The sequence below is a fragment of the Dermacentor andersoni genome, chromosome 2, assembly GCF_023375885.2.
Source record: "Dermacentor andersoni chromosome 2, qqDerAnde1_hic_scaffold, whole genome shotgun sequence".
Taxonomy (NCBI): domain Eukaryota; kingdom Metazoa; phylum Arthropoda; class Arachnida; order Ixodida; family Ixodidae; genus Dermacentor; species Dermacentor andersoni.
Genome location: NC_092815.1, coordinates 86,408,916 through 86,426,927, shown reverse-complemented (window position 1 = coordinate 86,426,927; position 18,012 = coordinate 86,408,916). Strand labels below are relative to the sequence as shown.

At 47.5% G+C, this 18,012-nt stretch overlaps 1 protein-coding gene and 1 long non-coding RNA gene across 18 annotated transcripts in view; one reads left to right on the top strand and one right to left on the bottom strand.

Moving 5' to 3' along the window:
• Positions 1-1,196: 1,196 nt before the first annotated feature.
• On the bottom strand, positions 1,197-17,006 carry LOC129387626 (uncharacterized). 3 transcript variants are annotated; one of them, XR_011892789.1, is made up of 3 exons: positions 15,412-17,006; positions 4,941-5,018; positions 1,197-1,507 (listed from the first exon to the last, which is right to left on the bottom strand). It is a non-coding gene; the product is annotated as an uncharacterized lncRNA (long non-coding RNA). The 3 variants fall into 3 exon arrangements; XR_011892787.1 differs by having other exon boundaries at positions 15,433-17,006; XR_011892788.1 differs by having other exon boundaries at positions 1,197-1,441; positions 15,433-17,000.
• Positions 11,363-18,012, top strand: part of sei (potassium voltage-gated channel seizure) — a 343,569-nt gene continuing 336,919 nt past the window's right edge. For all 15 annotated transcript variants that reach the window (XM_055076850.1, XM_055076847.1, XM_055076849.1 and 12 more), the window contains exon 1: positions 11,363-11,589. In XM_055076850.1, the coding sequence (XP_054932825.1) occupies positions 11,514-11,589 (76 nt within the window). In that variant the 5' untranslated portion in view covers positions 11,363-11,513. The remainder of the gene's footprint in view (positions 11,590-18,012) is intronic.

The following is an 18,012-nucleotide window of genomic DNA, read 5'->3' as shown; positions in this document are numbered from 1 at the left end:
TAAGCTTGGAAAGGTCAGACTCATTTGAGACACGCAGAACTGGATCCTCAAAATTCTTACGTACGAGTATTTTTCCATCTGTCTGCCATACATAATTATAGTCCATTGCAGAAGCCTTCGTGTGAGTCAACCATAGCAAACGCTTGTTTCGCGATGTCAGATTATCATAAAAGCGCAAGTCAGGTTTCAATTCTCTTAATTGGCGCTTTCCTTTCTGTTGCCAGTTCTCTCTTGTTTGCTTTGAAACATATCTGATTAGTACAGGCGGAACACGTTCGTTTTTGACAGGAAGACGATGTATGCTGTAAGTTTCTCGTTCAGTCAGAGGGGTTAGACTAAGGGGTACTCCGAGATAATTGACAACATTGAACACATTTTCATTGTCCTTACGGGGAAACCCATGTATATTGAGGCTTTCTCTGTGCCAATACTGCTCGAGGTCATCAACCTGGTTAGGATTCTTAGACTTAAAAATTTCTTGTCTTCAGTAATGCCTTCAACACGAGCAATACGTGCTTTGACTTCAGCGATTTCTTGGTCCTGTGCGGCTAAGCGTGTCATTACTTGATCGTACTGGTCAGACACGGGCTCTAATGACTTTTGAAGTTCTGCCACTATGCCCTTTAGCTCAAGCAAAGAATAAATTTTTCCTATTAGCGGGAGATGCGCGTTCAGCTGCGTCTGTATTTTTGCTACGTCATCTTTCAAGGTCCGGTTTTCTGTTAAAACCTGGTCAGAAGAGTTTGTGTCAACATGGTGGGGGTTATTTCCGCAAGTCTTTCATGTCTATACTGACTAACGGTACCATCAGTTTCTTTATTTGTTTTCAGAGCTCTACCCGTTACACCGGAACAGTTTCCTATATGATATATAGTCACAACTACAACAACATACTGGTTGTCAAGTATCCTTTCATGGCAAACAAGACAAGAGCCGTATTCAGTTGACATGGTTCATTAATTGAGCAGAACTAAGACTGTAAGGACGTTGGCAACATCGGCGAGCCAAATTGAAAAAAAAAAGAATAGAAACCAACCTACGTGAACCAGAAAGGCTGTTAGGGTTGTATGCTGGAGATCTTGTTGTAGGTTCCACTGATGCCACCGCCTCGGGGAAAAAAAAATTCTTCGCTTTATTGAGTAGTTACTAGAGGTCGGAGGAGGCGGCGGCGGAGGAGGAGGAGGAGGAGGAGGAGGAGGAGGAGGTAAATCTTTATTTGCTCTAATTGGTGAGAAATTAGCGGTGGCAGATGTGGTCGGCCGTCTTCACGGTCTTCTTCCCCATCTGCGCAGGGTCGACGCTCCTATTCCAGGGCACCAGTGAGGGTGGCCACTCGGTGAGCGTGCCTTACTAGTCCATGCTCGACTTCCGGGTCACTGCTGGAGAGCACCCTCTTCCACTGCTCCGCACTCGGGTCTTTTATTTGAAGGAATTGTTGATTCTGAACGCATCCCCATGTAATGTGATATAAGGATTCTTAATCACCAGAAATCTTTGTTTCAAGCGCCTAAAACAGGAACATAAAGCCTCATTTTAGGCACAATGGGAGCTGAAATGGGCACTATAAGCCCGTTCGCAAACAACGCCCTGTTGTATGTACTGAATGTGTGTAACCCATTTTCATGGCAAGAAACTGACCTAGCGTTCACTTGTAACGCCTTAAATGCAGCAACTATATTGTGCAAGACATCGATTTACGGGGCATCAGGCCGCTTTCTTGTGAATCCGCACATTGCAGCCAACACATTTAATACATTTGCTCTGACTCCATGTATAGGTAGTGTATACAGCCAAACTTTCCTGCTTACAATGACGCATCAAGTGGGTGAGGTAGGAAGGACACAAAAAATATATATGTCAGGAAAGCTGCTAAACGGTTAATGAGAGACTGTATAATTCGTGCCTAATGGATTAAAGTAAACAAGTGTTCCAGTAAGAAAACAAGCGATGAATAGTGTACGTATAGAAATCCTTGTAAAAGTTTGAACAACAGTAACACATCATTTTTACCGCACATTGGAACAGAGGAGTGAGTACCTCCATGCGAATACGCATTTAAATAAAAAGAGCGGGGGAGGGCGGGTTGAGCGGTACAGTTTATTGGGTGGTGCCTGACTGTCCCTCAGAGCGGGGTATGCCTCACCAGCAACACGCAGCTGTCGCAGGTGCTGTTTTGCTTGGCGATTCAACAGTACAAAGGATGATCCACCAGCGACACGCAGCTGTCACGGTTGATGTTCATGCCTCATCATTCACTTCAAGGCAGCTCGCTTCAAGACCGCGACGTCGCCCCTCCTGACCGTCACGAAAAGGCCACTGATCGATGACAGGGTCATCGTCGAGAACTCCCGGAGAAAGCGTTGACGGCAGGTTCAGTTTGCCACGTGGCTGCCTCGTATTGTGCCATGTTGGAGACAGGTCCACCACGTTGGAGACAGGAGCACCACGTTGGAGACCAGTGAGGGACGATAGAGTGATGAACGATCCGGCGTTTGTGATTGGCCAGTGAATTCTCTCAACGAGAAAAAGATGGAAGAAAAAGGCATAAAAAGTAGATGCGGAGGGCTGTGAGAGAGAGAAAAAAAAAGAGACGCTCGGACATGCAATGACGCTAGCATGTAGTGTGTTTGGATAGTTGGCGCCGCGTTGTAAAACTGAACGATGTACCTTCTTTTAATACAATCCATTTTTTTTTTTAATTTTCTTCAACGTCGCTCGGAACGCTTCTTTCTCCCAGCACCTTACGGCACCATCCATGGAAGTGTCGTTGGCCGCACGGACCCCCGACTTTCACAACAATTGCTGGCCTGTTGCAGAGCTTAGATAAGACGCTATCGGTTGGTGTGCCTGTTCAACCACAAAAGTAGCGGAAGCGGCGGAAAAGGGGACCACATAACTACAGTGGACAGTAACTTTCCAGCTGGCTTCTGTCTAACACACGTGCGCAGCGCAATTTACAACCAACAATATATCCAAGCTACGGTTTACCTTACGCCTATCTCAAGATGATGCGCCCTTCTCTCTCAAATTCTCGCCTGCAGTGCAACACGCAGTAGCCTGTCCACTGTCGATGAAAAAGACTTTGGGAGATCTCGTGCTTTGGCATTGGTAACCGGTGTCAGGAAAATGGGGGGAAAGGAGGAGAAAGAAGGGGGGGGGGCTACCCCAGGCATGTTCCCCCCAAAAATTTCTGTGCAGCAGGATGCCATTTGACTAACTTTAGCCTCGTCCCTCCTCCAACTATTTCCCCGGTAAAGCGCATGAACGCACACGAAAAAAAAAAAAAAACATTCCTAGCTGCGCCATTGCTTACTTTCCATGTTACATAGCCAAGTGCACTTCCGTTAGCAACAGCATCTGCCAATAGCGCCAGATGGAGTAATGAAGTAATCGATAGTACTTTCTAAACAGAATGGGCACCCTAAAAAGTATTTTAAGTTGTTAAAAGCAAACATAGGCATATACGTACGCAGAGGACAGAACTAGACACTTACAGGTACTATAAAGTCCGTGCTAACCCCCCCCCCCCCCCCCCTTAATCCACGATTCGTGCTTATACATAAAAATGATGGGGCCCTGGAGCGCGGGAACCAACATGCATTTGACTGTAATCCGGTCTCTAGTGATTACTCCTGACGGACTGATTTTGACGAGGCTCTTTGAAAGGTTGGCCTGAGGTATGATTGATACAGTGAAAAAAACTTGTCAGCCTTTATATGTACGGCTTTCTTTTCATATATTAATTACCTTTGTGAAGGCGGCGATTTCACTTTGACCCTGCAATGTGCGTACCTACAATGCACACATCCTCTCCTTCAGCAAAAGCACAACGTAATGTCGTCTTGCAAGGTAACATGTTTACTACATATTACATGTTTACATTTCTTCTTACGATTTCTTAATTTTTTTTCTTCTCGAGGAATGCAAATCTTTCTGCATTTTCGTTTTTGTATAATTATATTCCTTATATTGCCAAATTGACTATGTATTTATGTGCCTATATACTTGTTTTCATGACTATGAATTCTGTCACTTTTCTGCGTTGTATTGCTGGGATGTGGGTCCAGTCAAGCTGCGTTTATATCGCAGCTTTTTTCCTGCATTCCGCACCACACATTGTATCTTTGCCTCATGTATAAATATGTAAACATTGAAACACTGTGACGAAATAAAGTCCAACTCCAACTCCAACTATAGAACAAGGCATGTCATTGATATTATGTAGAGCATAACGTGCTTTTTCGGTATCCGTACAGTTCTGTTGTTCACTATGGCTAAAACAGCCGAAGACATTTGACGCAATGTTTGAGAGAACACAATAAGATGACCTACGGTTATGGGCGAAATTTGTTTCCTTTATTTTTCATTTTTCGTTTTTTTCCTTTGTTAGCTTGGATGATACTATGCTCTTGATGAAGCCTTGTCGTCGCCTATTTTCTGTAGTGACGATTTTCACGTTGTAACGTTGTTTCTTATGACCCGGTTTTTTTTAGGCGATGACACAAACACTGGGCACGGTCTGACAATCCAACTAAGTTAATCGCACTTGGGGGAACGACCATATTATTCAAGAGGAAAAACAACGGAACGAAGTGCTGAAGGAACGCAGCAAATGGTTGCATAGCAGGATCACTTCAAAGGAGCAAAAGAGATACTGCAGTCAAACCTGAATTATAATGCGACTGTGTACAGCGAAATATGCTTTCTATCGAACGCACATTACTTATTTAGTGGCATATATATATCGAACTCCGAGCGCCTGCAACCTGCACCACAACACCACGCGCAGGGGCGTTTTTTTTTTTTCGTGTATGCTTTTCGTACATGTTTTAGCACTTAACCAGGTAGCGCCCAGACGGGCGTACGTGTTTATAAACAACTGGTGTCACCGGCTGTGGTGCTATACAACGCATAACCAGACAGGGAGCTAGAGGTCGTACCTGGTTAATTGGAGCTGCTACACATGCTGCTGCGAAAGGCAGGCCGGTATGGCGGTGTTTCGGCCGTATAGCGCGCATCTGCGTGAAAAAGAAAGGAAAGAAAAAAAAATACAGAAAGAAGACATCATCTCAAAGGTTAGCAGAATTTCGCTATTACCCGAGTTCGACAATATCGGCTTACTTGATATATTGAAATTTTTGTAGTGCATGAACCAGTTCGTCACAATTAGGTTTGAGTGCATATCAGAGAGGTTAATAGTAAGTTTGGCAAAGGAAGGGCAATTACTACCACTACTACCGACGCCCATGAGGATGGTGACGATGAGGATGACGACGACGATGACGACGATGATGATAATAATAATAATAATAATAATAATAATAATAATAATAATAATAATAATAATAATAATAATAATAATAATAATAATAATAACGTAGCGTACTGAGCGTAGACGATGCCAGACTATAACAAAGTCATATTAACATATGTTTACTGTTTAAGCCACCACAAACTTCAGAAAAGAGGACGTGCGGACGCGGGCGCATGCATTTATAAACAACCGGCGGAGCTGCTCGCGAACTAATGAATCTCGATAGCGTTGGCGCAAGGTCGCCTTTCCCCGACCTCTGCATGCATGAGCTGTTTCGCTTCGCGTTATTTATGCTGCGCTATTTCTGGAACGTCGCCTGACTGGAACCTCGTGCCAGCAGACTCGGCGCTTATACTTAATGATGTCGGAAAATTTGAGACCGACATAGCGCACTTATTTCCATGTTGTTGTTGAAAGTTGTACCTGCTGCCTTCCAATGCGCCGAATTCATTTTCAAACAACATAAAGTGATTTTCCGTGCACATGTCTTCGTTAACTTGTGCTTACGTGACCTTCTGCACTTTTTTTTTATTGGGGCTGTTTCTCACAGTGATTTTCTTTCTCAAATCTTCCAGCTCTGACTTTATACTTTACTGCTTCGATAACTCATACAACTCTTTTGCCTTGCTATAGTTGCTGTAACCGTTAAAAGTACTGAATTCAAAGTATAAGTTAAAATACTCGTAATCAATAACCGTTATTTGCTTTATATTCAATACGTTCTACCGCTGCTACGTACGGAAAGGCATCGCGAAGGCTTTACAAAATGATGAAAAAAAAATTGAAGAATAATGAAATATTCTGGGCCGCTTGCGTGTATTTCTAGTCTCTTTGTCAGCAGTGATGAAACAGACTGCAAATTTTATAGGATTCTCTCTAAGAGTATTCTATTGTTTTTCGAAATGCGGCGCTAGCTTACTTTGAATTTGCCGACCTGACTTATGGCGATTTTCCGCCAGCAGGTGCGTTTATAAGTGACGTTATTGCTTTCGACGAGTTTTAAGCACTAGCTCTCCACTCTGTCACTCATTCATTCATTCCCTTAATTTGTAAGGCCAAAAGAAAGAAACAGACAAACAATAAGTCAACCTAAATTAATAAATCGGAGCTCCAAAATCTACAAAGCGTCGCTTTTACCAAGAAAGATGCTTTCGCTAGCGAGAAAACGCAGAACGAAATTGACGCCGCCGTTGTGGAAATAGGATAGCAGCTCCCATGACGTTAGAGATCGTTTACAGCATTTTGCTTGCTAAGCGTTAAGCAAACCATTTTAGCGGCACACCCTCGTCACTTGCTTGCCTTTTGAGTGCATCTGGAGGGCTGAAGCATCGTAACCAATTAGAACTTGCGGTGCTCAAGTGTGAGTGTATAGGTCATAATTACGCGCCGTGGTTGCTTAGTGGCTATGGTGTTGGGCTGCCAAGCACGGGGTTGCGGGATCGAATCCCGACCGCGGCGGCCGCATTTCGATGGGAGCAAAATGCGAAAACACCCGTGTGCTACATAAGTGCATTCCATAAATCGTGCGTTAGTCAGTTCGGCATTATCCTAACTACAACGTGAACGAATTCTTTTGAACAGACTTTGGGGACGAATACTTCGAAAGTGGCGCTCTTCAGGATTTCAGGAAAGCAAGTACGGTATCACTATAGTCATCATCTTCAGCCTGGTTACGCCCACTGCAGGGCAAAGGCTTCTCCCATACTTCTCCAACTGCCCCGGTCATTTGTATTCATATGGGAGGTTGTGGCCAAGTATTGCACCAGGGTGGCCAATCCTGCTCTGGTGAGGGAGTGCGTTACCGGTTCTGGTCACAGGGATCAGGCCGCACTCCAGGCCTGTTTATGCGATTATCACTATAGTACTTGGCTTCAATTTCGCAACTGGAACACGTGAGCTAAGGTGAATCATTAAAAAGGTGAATTAGCGAATTTACTTAGTTAACCACCTGGACTGTGTGATATGTCGGAGAAGTAATGTCCGTTTCATGAGGTGGTACATATTAAAAGGCCAAATTTCGCTGTATGTTCGATGAAGTTTTTCAAGACAAAATGCTCGAACTCAAAGAAAACGCACGGTATGTATGGTAGCAAAGCGTCAGTACTTGGCAATTAAACACGCGTCAATCTTCGTCTTCTTCTTTCAGTTTTTCGTTCCTATTTCCTTTGTTAAAGCACCGTTCAAGCCCACCGCTCTTAAGACATATTGGCGTTCTCACAATTCTCGCACGACTTCGTGTGCATGGTTTCATTCTACTGTGCGTTTGCAATTTGAATTTAAAGCGGCGAACTAGCAATATTACGTCCTCCTTTTATAAGCAGTGTGCGGTGATGGCCAAGTTTGACAGCCGCAATGCGTGTTTTCCAGTTCCAGCCTATCTTCCCTAGATGGTTTCTACGGTACAGGCCTTAGGCAAAAAGGAAACGGTTTCTCAGACATGTGAGCGAAATATTATTCCGCTTTATGCCGCAGGGAGCCCCCAATCTCCCATAAAGGAGTGCGCTCTCTTTCTCTCCTGCGGCTTTCGAGGCTCACCTCTATAATGCCCCGCCTATGACGTCAGATGCCTGCGCCAGTGCATATAGACGCCAGCCAGGCAGCGTTCGCTTATCACAATGAATTTCTCACGAGCAAAACCTCGCGCACACATACACGTCCTTCCAGATCTTCTAGCAAGCGGCGAAGTGGAGGTTGCTTGACGCGTCCCCCACGTCCTGCCATACGTTGTCACTTTCCAGCGCCTTTGTGTGACGCCAATATCGAATGATTACCGTAAGTGCACGGCGGAAAAAAAAGTAAGGAAGGAACAACAGGCAGGGAATTGCAATCGACGCAGCCCCATGTAAGAGGAAATGTTGTGCTGAGAAAGAAATGGGAAAGCAAACATTGCGCTGTTCATACCTCTGTTATTATTAAATCCTTTTTCAGAATGTACGTGTGAATATATTCATTGAAAGGTGTCGCACTCACTCAAGCGTGTTCTCAGTTTTGAATAAAATGTGTTTCAAAGGCCATTTAACACCAGCCAGCACTGAAGCCGTTTGTGAACGCCTGTTGACATTAATAAGTGCAACAGTGCCTTCGTTTCCCTCTGCTCTGGGGGCTGGTGAGGTCGGCATTCCGAAAGTGTTCGTTTCAAAAGTTATTTTTTCATGAACGCAGGCTAGCGCAGTCACGACAGATCGTGCCTGCGTGCTATGTCGAGGAACGTTGCAAATAATTTGCTCTAGGGTTCCCTCGCAACCGCAGTCTCGCGCTCAGCATTTCGATTTGAAGAAGAGCCCCACGCAATGCGAAGGTCACTTGTCCAACAGGACGTTGTATGACTTTGAATGATTCGTTTTCGAGCTCCGAGTCACTGGCTGCGGCAGGTGTACCTCTCCTTTCAGTTGATGGGATATTGAGGGTGATCGTATCGAGAGTTCGATAGACACGCTCGTTTGTTCACGTGTCAACAAAGGATTTCTTTTATTCGCATTTATTTTATCTTGAAGTAAATAGGTTTCTTCGGCTACTTTCGCCCGTTTTCGTGGTCGGAAATTGCTCGTAGGATTCACCACCGATGCCACGGCACTGATGCAATAGGAGCGTGCTCTCCCGCAACCGAGTTGCGGGGCACATTCGTCACCGAACGCGAACGATTGTTGTCTCTTCGAGACATACATGCTGTCTACCTTTACTACTGCTACTGATGTGCTGGTTAATGTCTTTGTTCGCTGTGTAATTGCGCAATGAAATAACAAATGGTACTTAAGTATCCTCACTGTAAGAAGTATGCAAATCAAGTTCATCGTTCTTCGAATAAAGCGAAGAAGTTTCTATAAAAGCGTACAGCTATTCAATTACACTTGTAATCATCGCCAATTATTCCTGTACATTTTTTTGTTTGTTTTTAGCTTTGGCCTAAACTTTCGATGAAACTGCGCCATGAAAGAAAATGTTATTTTTACGTCTCCAAGCTGAGACGTTTCCTGCGCTTTCGCGGTCTGTTCAGCTGAGCGATATATCGCCGACCGTTGAATTATGAGAATCTACATTATCAGAATCATTGTGTTCATCCTATCTGATCACTGCGCTGTTATATCTTTCCTTCCCCTTACAGTGTTCGTTGATGAGCAAGTAGTTCAGCAACTACTCCTAACTGACCCGTGAAATGTAGCTTCTCTGTGAAAAAGGCATGTTATGTAAGAAAGCATGCTTGTGTATCGCACGTTTAGTGGTCGATGACGAGAGAGAGAGAGAGAGAGAGAGATGTCAGTCGGAACCAGTAGGGAACTGGTTCCGACTTTGATATTGAAAGGAAAAGGACGAGTGACGGTGGGATCAAATGTGAAGATGCGCTTATTCTAGGTGTCTCACAAACATCAATGCCCGACGAATCGCTGTGCGGGTGGTGACGCAGTGCCTCTAGCGCATTGTGTTGTATTCTTGTGTGGCGCCGAAGCTGACATGTACAGTCCCACACAACATGACCTGCAAAACCTTTGCCTGTGGTCGAAGGAGGTCCAAGATGGCATGGAGGCTCTAACATACGAAATATTGGTCTAATGAATGCCAGTAATTGGAGCTGTGATAAGGTCTGCAATTTTTCATACTTCGGCGCAGTGCCTTCGACCACGGTTATATGGCAGGTCATAGTGTCATATTGCACGTGGCTGTACACTATAGTTTCACGCTTTCTGAGGCAGGTACTCGTAGGAGCGGTAGGTGGCTTCCTCGATGAGGGAGGCAACTATTCCTGCATTTTTATGCACATTCATCTGACGTCGCCCCTCTAGCGTCTGACATTTGGCAACCTATCTGTTCTGCGTACAGGACTGATGGTCAGTAAGGCTACAATTTGCACGCAATCGCCTACTGGTTGAATGATAATATGCCCCCGCAGGCTTAGTGTCCATGACATTCTGCTGCTGATAACGGGTTCGATTTCCCACCGTAGCGACCTAATGCCAACTGGACCGGAACGCGAAAACACCTGTTTACTGAGGTTGGCGCACACTGCGAACGGTATAGGTTATTACAGATCCTCCCACTGCGGTGTCTGTCATACCCAAACTGATACTATATTATAGTGTACGACCACGCCAATCCCTGTGGTTATTAACCTATACAAACTGAACTCAGAAAGAAAGAGAGGCTTAGAGAAAGAGCATCAAAAAAGCCATCTCGAGCCTACGAGCGTCCAATAGCGCGAACACGAGTGGCCATGATGACCCGGAAGAAAAGAATGAACAAATAAAGAAAGCAAAGCCAGCCGGATGTCGAGGGTAAGTCATGTTTTTCTTCCTGTCGAAACCGGAGCGTCGGGGTTGGGGATCACGTCCCGTATCCCTAATCAAACGCGTCGCAGGAAACACTCCGCCCCTGTTCCCCCTTTCCCTCCTTCCGGGAACTTGTCGGGCGCTCTGAGAAAACGGCCTCGCCCCTCGGCTGTGTGTCGCGCGGCGGCGCGGCGCCAGGGTTTCCAGTTTCACGAGTGTTGCCCGGGACCCCCAACACAGCGAGCATCGTGTCGTCGCGGCGCTCGAGCCTCTGAGGTTTGCGCCCGGGGCCGCGACGCGGCGCCACGGTGTCCGGGCCAGGGAGCGCGGCTGCCGCACGCACTCGCACGGCAAGCCGCCGCCGTTAGCTGCGATATCCCCGTGCGCGCCGAGTGCAGCGACGGTGTGGTGGCGTTGGCGGCCTCTTTGCTCGGCTGGACGATCAGAGGAGCACGGGATGAGAGCGGTCGCAGTGTGGTAGGACTACGATGCGTTGCCCGCGGCCGGTCGTCCGCCCCACGACGACATCGAGGATGTTCGGCACGCACGCAAGCCCCGTGCACCACGCATCGCCCGCACCGCACGCAGCCCGATGCAGCGAATGGCGCCGCTCCCAACGGCAGCATCGCACTGTTGCGGCTCCTGCCGCCGGCGGAGCGGCCGCCGCTGAGGGAGCTCTGAGCGCTGGGCGCGGAGGCCAGCGCTGAGCTGACAGGCGACGGACTATGCGTCGACCCGCTCCGAGGAGAGAGCGCCCATTCGAGACGCCTTCTCCGGCGGCACTTACTGTTGTTGTACCGGTGGCGTGGTGCGATGGCGGCGGCTCGCCCGCGGCGGGCCGCCCCGCTTGGTCGTCGTCGCCTCCGACGGGGCACGTCGTAGTCGTCGCCCGCCCCGCGCCGGTGGCCCGTGATTCGTGAGACGACGTCGGCGCCACGATGCCCGTTCGCAGGGGGCACGTTGCCCCCCACAACACCTTCATCGATTCCATCATCCGCAAGTTCGACGGCATGAGTAAGTCCGGCCGTCCGGCCTCCGCGCGCTGTGCGCCGCTGCACGAGCGTCTTGCTTACGGCCTCCTTTTCGAGAAGGCCCCTTTCCTCTTCCCCGTGCCTCGAAGCCCCGCGCAGTGTGCACACACACGAGAACCTTCATCCGCGAGCGGCACTGCGCTAATTGCGCCCCGCTAATCATCTACGCTTGCTGCACGGAACGAGCTCGCCCGCACGCCGCTGCTGAACACGACGCTCGCGCCTTGCGGCGAGTCTACCAGTTCCTCGATGTCATTCGCTGGGTCGCTTCCGTGTGCTGACACTTTCAACACCCGCATTCTGTTGGCTTCGCAGTTCTTTTTTTTTTGTGCGTTGTCTCTTCTAACCGGTAGGCCTCGGTGCCAACGCTTCTTGATTTAGATACAAGCCGCGTGTTTAAGGCCAAGATCGCGCAATCGAAGTCTGTTTCGGGCGGGCGACATTTCTTGCCTTCTGACAAGGAGAAGATAATAAAAATGCGTGCTTCCCCCTTGTTTATAACGCTCTACGCACGTTCCACGAAAGCAACGCAGCAGTTGGCACCGCACAAGCCGTCCGTGATGTATATGTCGTCGGCTGTCTTTGTGCGTAACGTATAGCTGCACCGCGGTTTCGTGAGCAACTCTGCCGTTTGCGCCGTTGCCCTGCGCACGGTGTTGAACGAGGGACGGCCGATGTACACTAAAGTTAGTTTTTATCTATGACGAATTACACGCCACAAAGTGTGCAGTAGATGAATTGTTTCCCGTTCATTTTTTTTCTCTGCGAAGAAAAAAGAAAGTGTTCGTTCTAGTCCGTGCAATATATTTGGCAACACAATAAATAACGTCTTTTTTGAAGCGTATACAAAAGCACACGCGGCACAGGAAACTAAGACTTGTTCAAAACGCTATAACGCTACTAAGCAGTCCACGCAAGCACGTATTCGAAGTGCTTTAACGACTGCACGAAACCGCGTCCGTGGCGGCTTGATAAAGCTCGCTCTGGAGGGTGCTGCTGTTCTTTCTCCGTTTGGGGAGAGAAGAACCAGCGTCATATATTCAACTCTTTATATTATTGTCGCTTTTAAGCTTCCGTGCTAAATGTTAAAAAGATTCAGTGTTCGTAATACATGGTAGGATTAGAGACCAAACAAGTAAGCGATCGAATAGCTTCGTGGGTATTTCGACTAGTTATCTAGCAGGCAAGCGGACAGCAGTGTAGCTGTCAGCGATAGCGAATCGTATCTTTGGTTGATAAGAAGAAGCGATAAAGAAATGATAGGAATACGCTCTCCGCATGACTAAACGCCTTAAAATCTAATTAAATCCAAGCAATAAGGCTTGAATGCTTAGTGAATTCTTCAAACCGCTTCAACGGACCGGCAGAAGGTTGACAGCTTTCGTGACATACCACGCTTGTCAGTCACAGTGCGCACCACGAGTAACCCTCGGTTGCAGATTTTACGGGCGCAGACAAGCATTTTGCGAATCCTCTCACTCAATAACAGGTCGAATAGCCGCAATACCGGACACGCGCTCGTGTGTGTACTCGAACACATGGCCACCCGCTTAGTTAGCTAAGCTATTTCTTCTCACTAATTTCTCTGTCCAGCTGCCTAAAGGTGTTCGTCGGAATAACCTTCTTTTGATTGACTGACTCATTAATTGAATGAGTTTAACGTCCCGAAGCAACCCTGGGGCTATATCACGATTAGTTTTGACCATCGGTAGGGGCGCGGGGAGAGGAAAGGGGGACTACTCTGTGAGTGCCCACCTAGTGGAAATGTCCGTTTCGTTTGCTTCTGAAGCGCTGATTGGCTGGGGTATGCGTGAGGAGGAGACGGGCATCCCAGCCAGTCAGCATTTAAGCAGCAGAGGAAATACGGACATGTCCATTAGGCGGACACTGGCAGAATACTCCTCCTGCCCCTCTCCACACCCTGCGGTTCTTTAACGTGCACCCAAATCTAAGTGCCTCGGGCGTTTTTGCATTCCAACAATGCAAAAATGCTTCATTGCCGGCAATGAAGCCCGCCACCTCAAGCTCTGGAGCTGAAGGCCACATAGCCATAGAGCTACCGCAGCGAGTAACCTTATTTTCAAGATTTCAGAGGTGACGAGAAACCACCGCACCGGTGACAAGCGACGGCATCAACAGGGGGCATGTCGCTTCGCGCTATGGCTTCAGCCGCGAATGTGGTCAAACTGTTGGACTCGATGTCGTCTCGGGCAGCGAATCGTCTGGGTGGAGCCGCTTAGGAGCGGCTAAGACCTGCGAGATGGAGACATATTGCACGAGGCAAGCGAATCGATTATACACCGACGGCGCGAAGAGGGAATGGGCCTGCCGAGCTTCGCTGTTCTTCCCTTGTTTTTTACTTTTTGTTTCGGTTCTTTTCTTTGCTCTCTCACCGCCCTTTCGTCTTGCGATTTCGCGGACTCTCCCGCGGCGCCCGTCATCGATTTCTACGAGGGACACGTGTTTGCCTGTCACGTGCTTCAAGCGCGACAACGCGCGGGACGTTTGCTCGAAAAGTGGCGGAAGACTTGCCTGAGAGGATTACAGCCTGCGACCGGCGAAGATTCCGCGACGTTTGGTTTCTGCTCGTCGGTGCGTGTTTCAAAACTACGCCGGAACGAAAGTCGTGTCGCAAACGGAAGCTTATTGAGGGCATGCCTTCGTTTTCACATCTTCAGGGATTTACGCTTAAACAATCTTTGGAAGTGAGGGACACGAACGCAACAAAACGTTTTACTAGCAGTCGCACGCGAGGCAAACACGTTGGAGCAGCATTGATATTGTAACCTGGTTGTACATGGGAGGAGGTTCGTTATTAATACAGAAGCCTTTTCTGACGAAGTCTATGATAAAATTACACTCGGAACCTGCATCTAAAATTCTGTCGCAGCTTGCACAGTTGATCAACGAGGGAGATTTAGAGGGCCGCATGAATAAAACACTTCGCTTCGTTCAGAAGGGATGGTGCCGTGGCCTCAATAGGGCACGGGAGGTTGTTGCGCGGCGTTATTGAGAAAAAGGAATAATAAAGAATGATTTGGCCTAATGTGTTTTCCTCTGCCGTCAAACTGGTGTCGTGAAAATTTTACTAACGTTCGCTGCTGTTGTTTCCTCACCACAACTGGCATATATCCACTTTGGGGGATCAGCCAAAAATTGGGCAGTTTGCACAAAATTTGTTAAAGAGGTTTAGAAAGTAAAAAATGTCTTACATGCGCGGCCGAACAGATGCAATACTCTTCGTTTCCTTCACTTTATGGCTTTAATGCCCGAAACTTACAGGTACACACTAATTTGTTGCCGTTGCCCCACGTTTACATAAACGTGCTTTTTTTAGTGGCTACAGTTGAGAAAAATATAAACGCTTAGGATCTTCTTCTTTGGTTGCGTAGCTTTATCGTTCAGATACTTGGATTATGAGACCAAACAATCAATCCCGCTTTTATTTTATCGCGATTTCCTCCTGCATGCGGAAGTAATTCTGGCTTAGAACTCTGGAAACTACATGTCTGTTCTTGGTGTGCACAGCACTACTTTCTAAGTGCAGTGTCAAACGAAGTCTACAGTTTGACGTCTAATTTGCATATGCTAATCTAAAATGTCACCACAAGCTTTCTTCATAATTCGAACACAAGTATCGCAGGACAAGTTCTGAGACCATATATATATTTTTTTAATTCAACGCGCGGAACCAGTTTACGAAAGCTACTGCTCAGAATAAGCATGCGCAGAGGTAACGTATGTAGCTGTCATAAGAGGACATATCATATGAATTCCTCACGCATGATTCGCTGCTTCAGCTTACCTCGAAGACAAACCAACTTGCCTTAGTAAACGTGCTGCTGCGTACATATGGTCGGCTCTTCAGCAGCGCTTAGCGCTTTGTCTGTCGCTCTCGTCGCGTACGATCTGCGTCTCCATCCGTTGTTCGGCGCAGTGTCGCTCGATATACCTACGCATGCCTTGCTTCAGAAGCAGCCAGCTTTTGTTCCCCTGCCTACGTGTTGGGAACGTGATTCAGCGCACCTTCACTTACGAGCCATCTCTTCTACTGAAGCGAACAGATGCTTTCGCAGCTCATAAACGGCGATGGCTCGGCGAGAACGACCGCCAGCAGGACCGAAACAGCTGCTGCGGCGTAGGGGCTTGTTTTTACAAACGTTGTCATCGTTCAACACCGCTTGGCATTTTCAGCTCTCCCAACCCATTACAGTACTCAGCCTCCTCTATAGAGTGTGGTGCTACTCGAGTCCGGGAGCCTTAATCGGTTCAGCAGGTGTTTTGAAACCGCGAGGTCCATGGCGCGTGGAGTCTCATCCCAGCGCGTTGTTTCAGTTTAACAACGTTGTACTATCGAGTTAAAATGGAATGCGCATTAAAAATAAGAAGTAGAAGAAAAAGAAGAAGAATAAATAACTGTGCTACGCATTATTAGTTGGACGTTTGATATCGTACTGCTACGGCTACTAGTGCTATCTGTGCATCCGTTTATATACATTTTGTGGACTCCAAAACTCGCCGTCCGAGACGTAATCACAGGTACGAGTCACAAATATGCAATAGCGTAGAAGAAAAGAAATACGTGCTCTGCTTTATTTGGTTTAGCCGTTATGTATAGAAGGTATTAGCTGCATCACCATCGACAAGTTTTCCGGAGAAATAAATGAGCGACAACCTTTCCATGGATTCCGCTCGGCGCCGCAGTGGCGCGCAAGGCGCGTGACGTTTATGTACTCACTGCCGGCAGGCAGTGCATTTCCTGAACGGTAGAATAAGCCGCCGCACATTCCGTGCACTCCTTGACACCACAGGCGGCGTAACACACCGCACAACACAGCCGCAGCCGAACCAGCACACAGATACTGTGGGTGCCTGGACATGCAGGGATAGCGGGCAACGAAGAAGCGAACAGGGTAGCTCGAGAGTTTGCAATCCGAGCACCCGACGAATCCACACTAGAAAGTCCGCCGTCTGTTCCAAATGAATACTCGGCTTTATTGAAACACTACAGCGGAACCAGGATACGATATCCTCCCCTACATAAATCACTCACGAAGGCGGAGGCCACTGGTTGGAGACATCGCCAGACAGGAACCTGCCCCCAACTTAAACCTACTCAGTAAAATGTACTCCGCCAGATGCGCAGCTAACTGCCCCAATCGAGTGCGGTCGAAAACCCATCTTTTATCACACCACATGGAAATGTCAACTTATAACAGCAGTCTTCAAAATCATAAACCCAAGTGCGGAGCAATGGGATGCACTGCTGGCCAGCGACGACTGCGAGGACCAAATTGGTTTCGTGCAGCGTGAATAGGGCAGCTGAGTTCGTTGGGGCCCTGGACATAGAGCCCCATCCATGCTAAATCGAGTCAAGAGCGTCCAAGAAGACCCTGACTGACTACAACAAAAGACCCTGTAGAGACCAATAAATATTTTGGATGGTGATTATGATGATGCGCCATCGGGTGATGCAGCGCGTTAAGAAGTCCGAGACCGGAAGTGCAGCGGCAACGCTTTTGTAGAATGCCCCCTATGCGAATGGCCCGGAAAGCAGAACTGCAGGGCTTGGCGTCGTCGAGTACCTCTGCAATTGACGGTTAATCAGGATTAATCAAAACAAAAGCGTAGGGGAAATTGCCTACTTAAAAGAAATTGAAATATATTAATGTGGTAATGGTAAATAAAACTGGCGAAAAACCCCCAGAACCTAATTAAATCTTTTTTTAGGCGAAACTGGACGGAAAAAACAACTTGCCACAGGTTGGATCCGAGCTCACATCCCCCGTTTAACGCGTGCTATGCTCTATACCGTTGAGCTACGCCGGTGGCCGTTCTCCCGTCAACTTCCTCGGGTATTTGCGTGTGTGTTCAAGATCAGCCCTGACGCTCATGGCGGCGGAATGAAGAATGATGTTCCGTATACGTCGCTACGGGCGCGCATTTTTGACGCGCTCGGGAACACACTATCAACACACTGCCCGCACTAACTATGGCATATTTTTTTTCCTTCTTCTTTCTATTGCTTTCTTCGCAGACATCAATCACAGACATCGGCACATCTGACATGCTACGATATCGCGGTTTCCTGCTAGTGGGATTGAGCGTTTATCGCTTCTTTGCTCTGATATAAAGAAATTTAAATGAATTCTGGCATTTTACGTGCCAAATCCACAATCTGATTATGAGGCTCGGCCGTTTTGGAGGACTCAGGATTAATTTTGACCATCTGTGGTTTTTCCTAACGTACACCTAAATCTAAATGGACGAGCGTTTTTTTTTTTTTTGTACTTCGCTCCATGAAAATGCGGACGCCGTCGCCCACGGCGCCGGGATGGTGTTCGAAGAGAGGGAAGTGGACTTGGTCAGGTATCACAATGGCGTAAAGCCATTGACTGATGGTTTA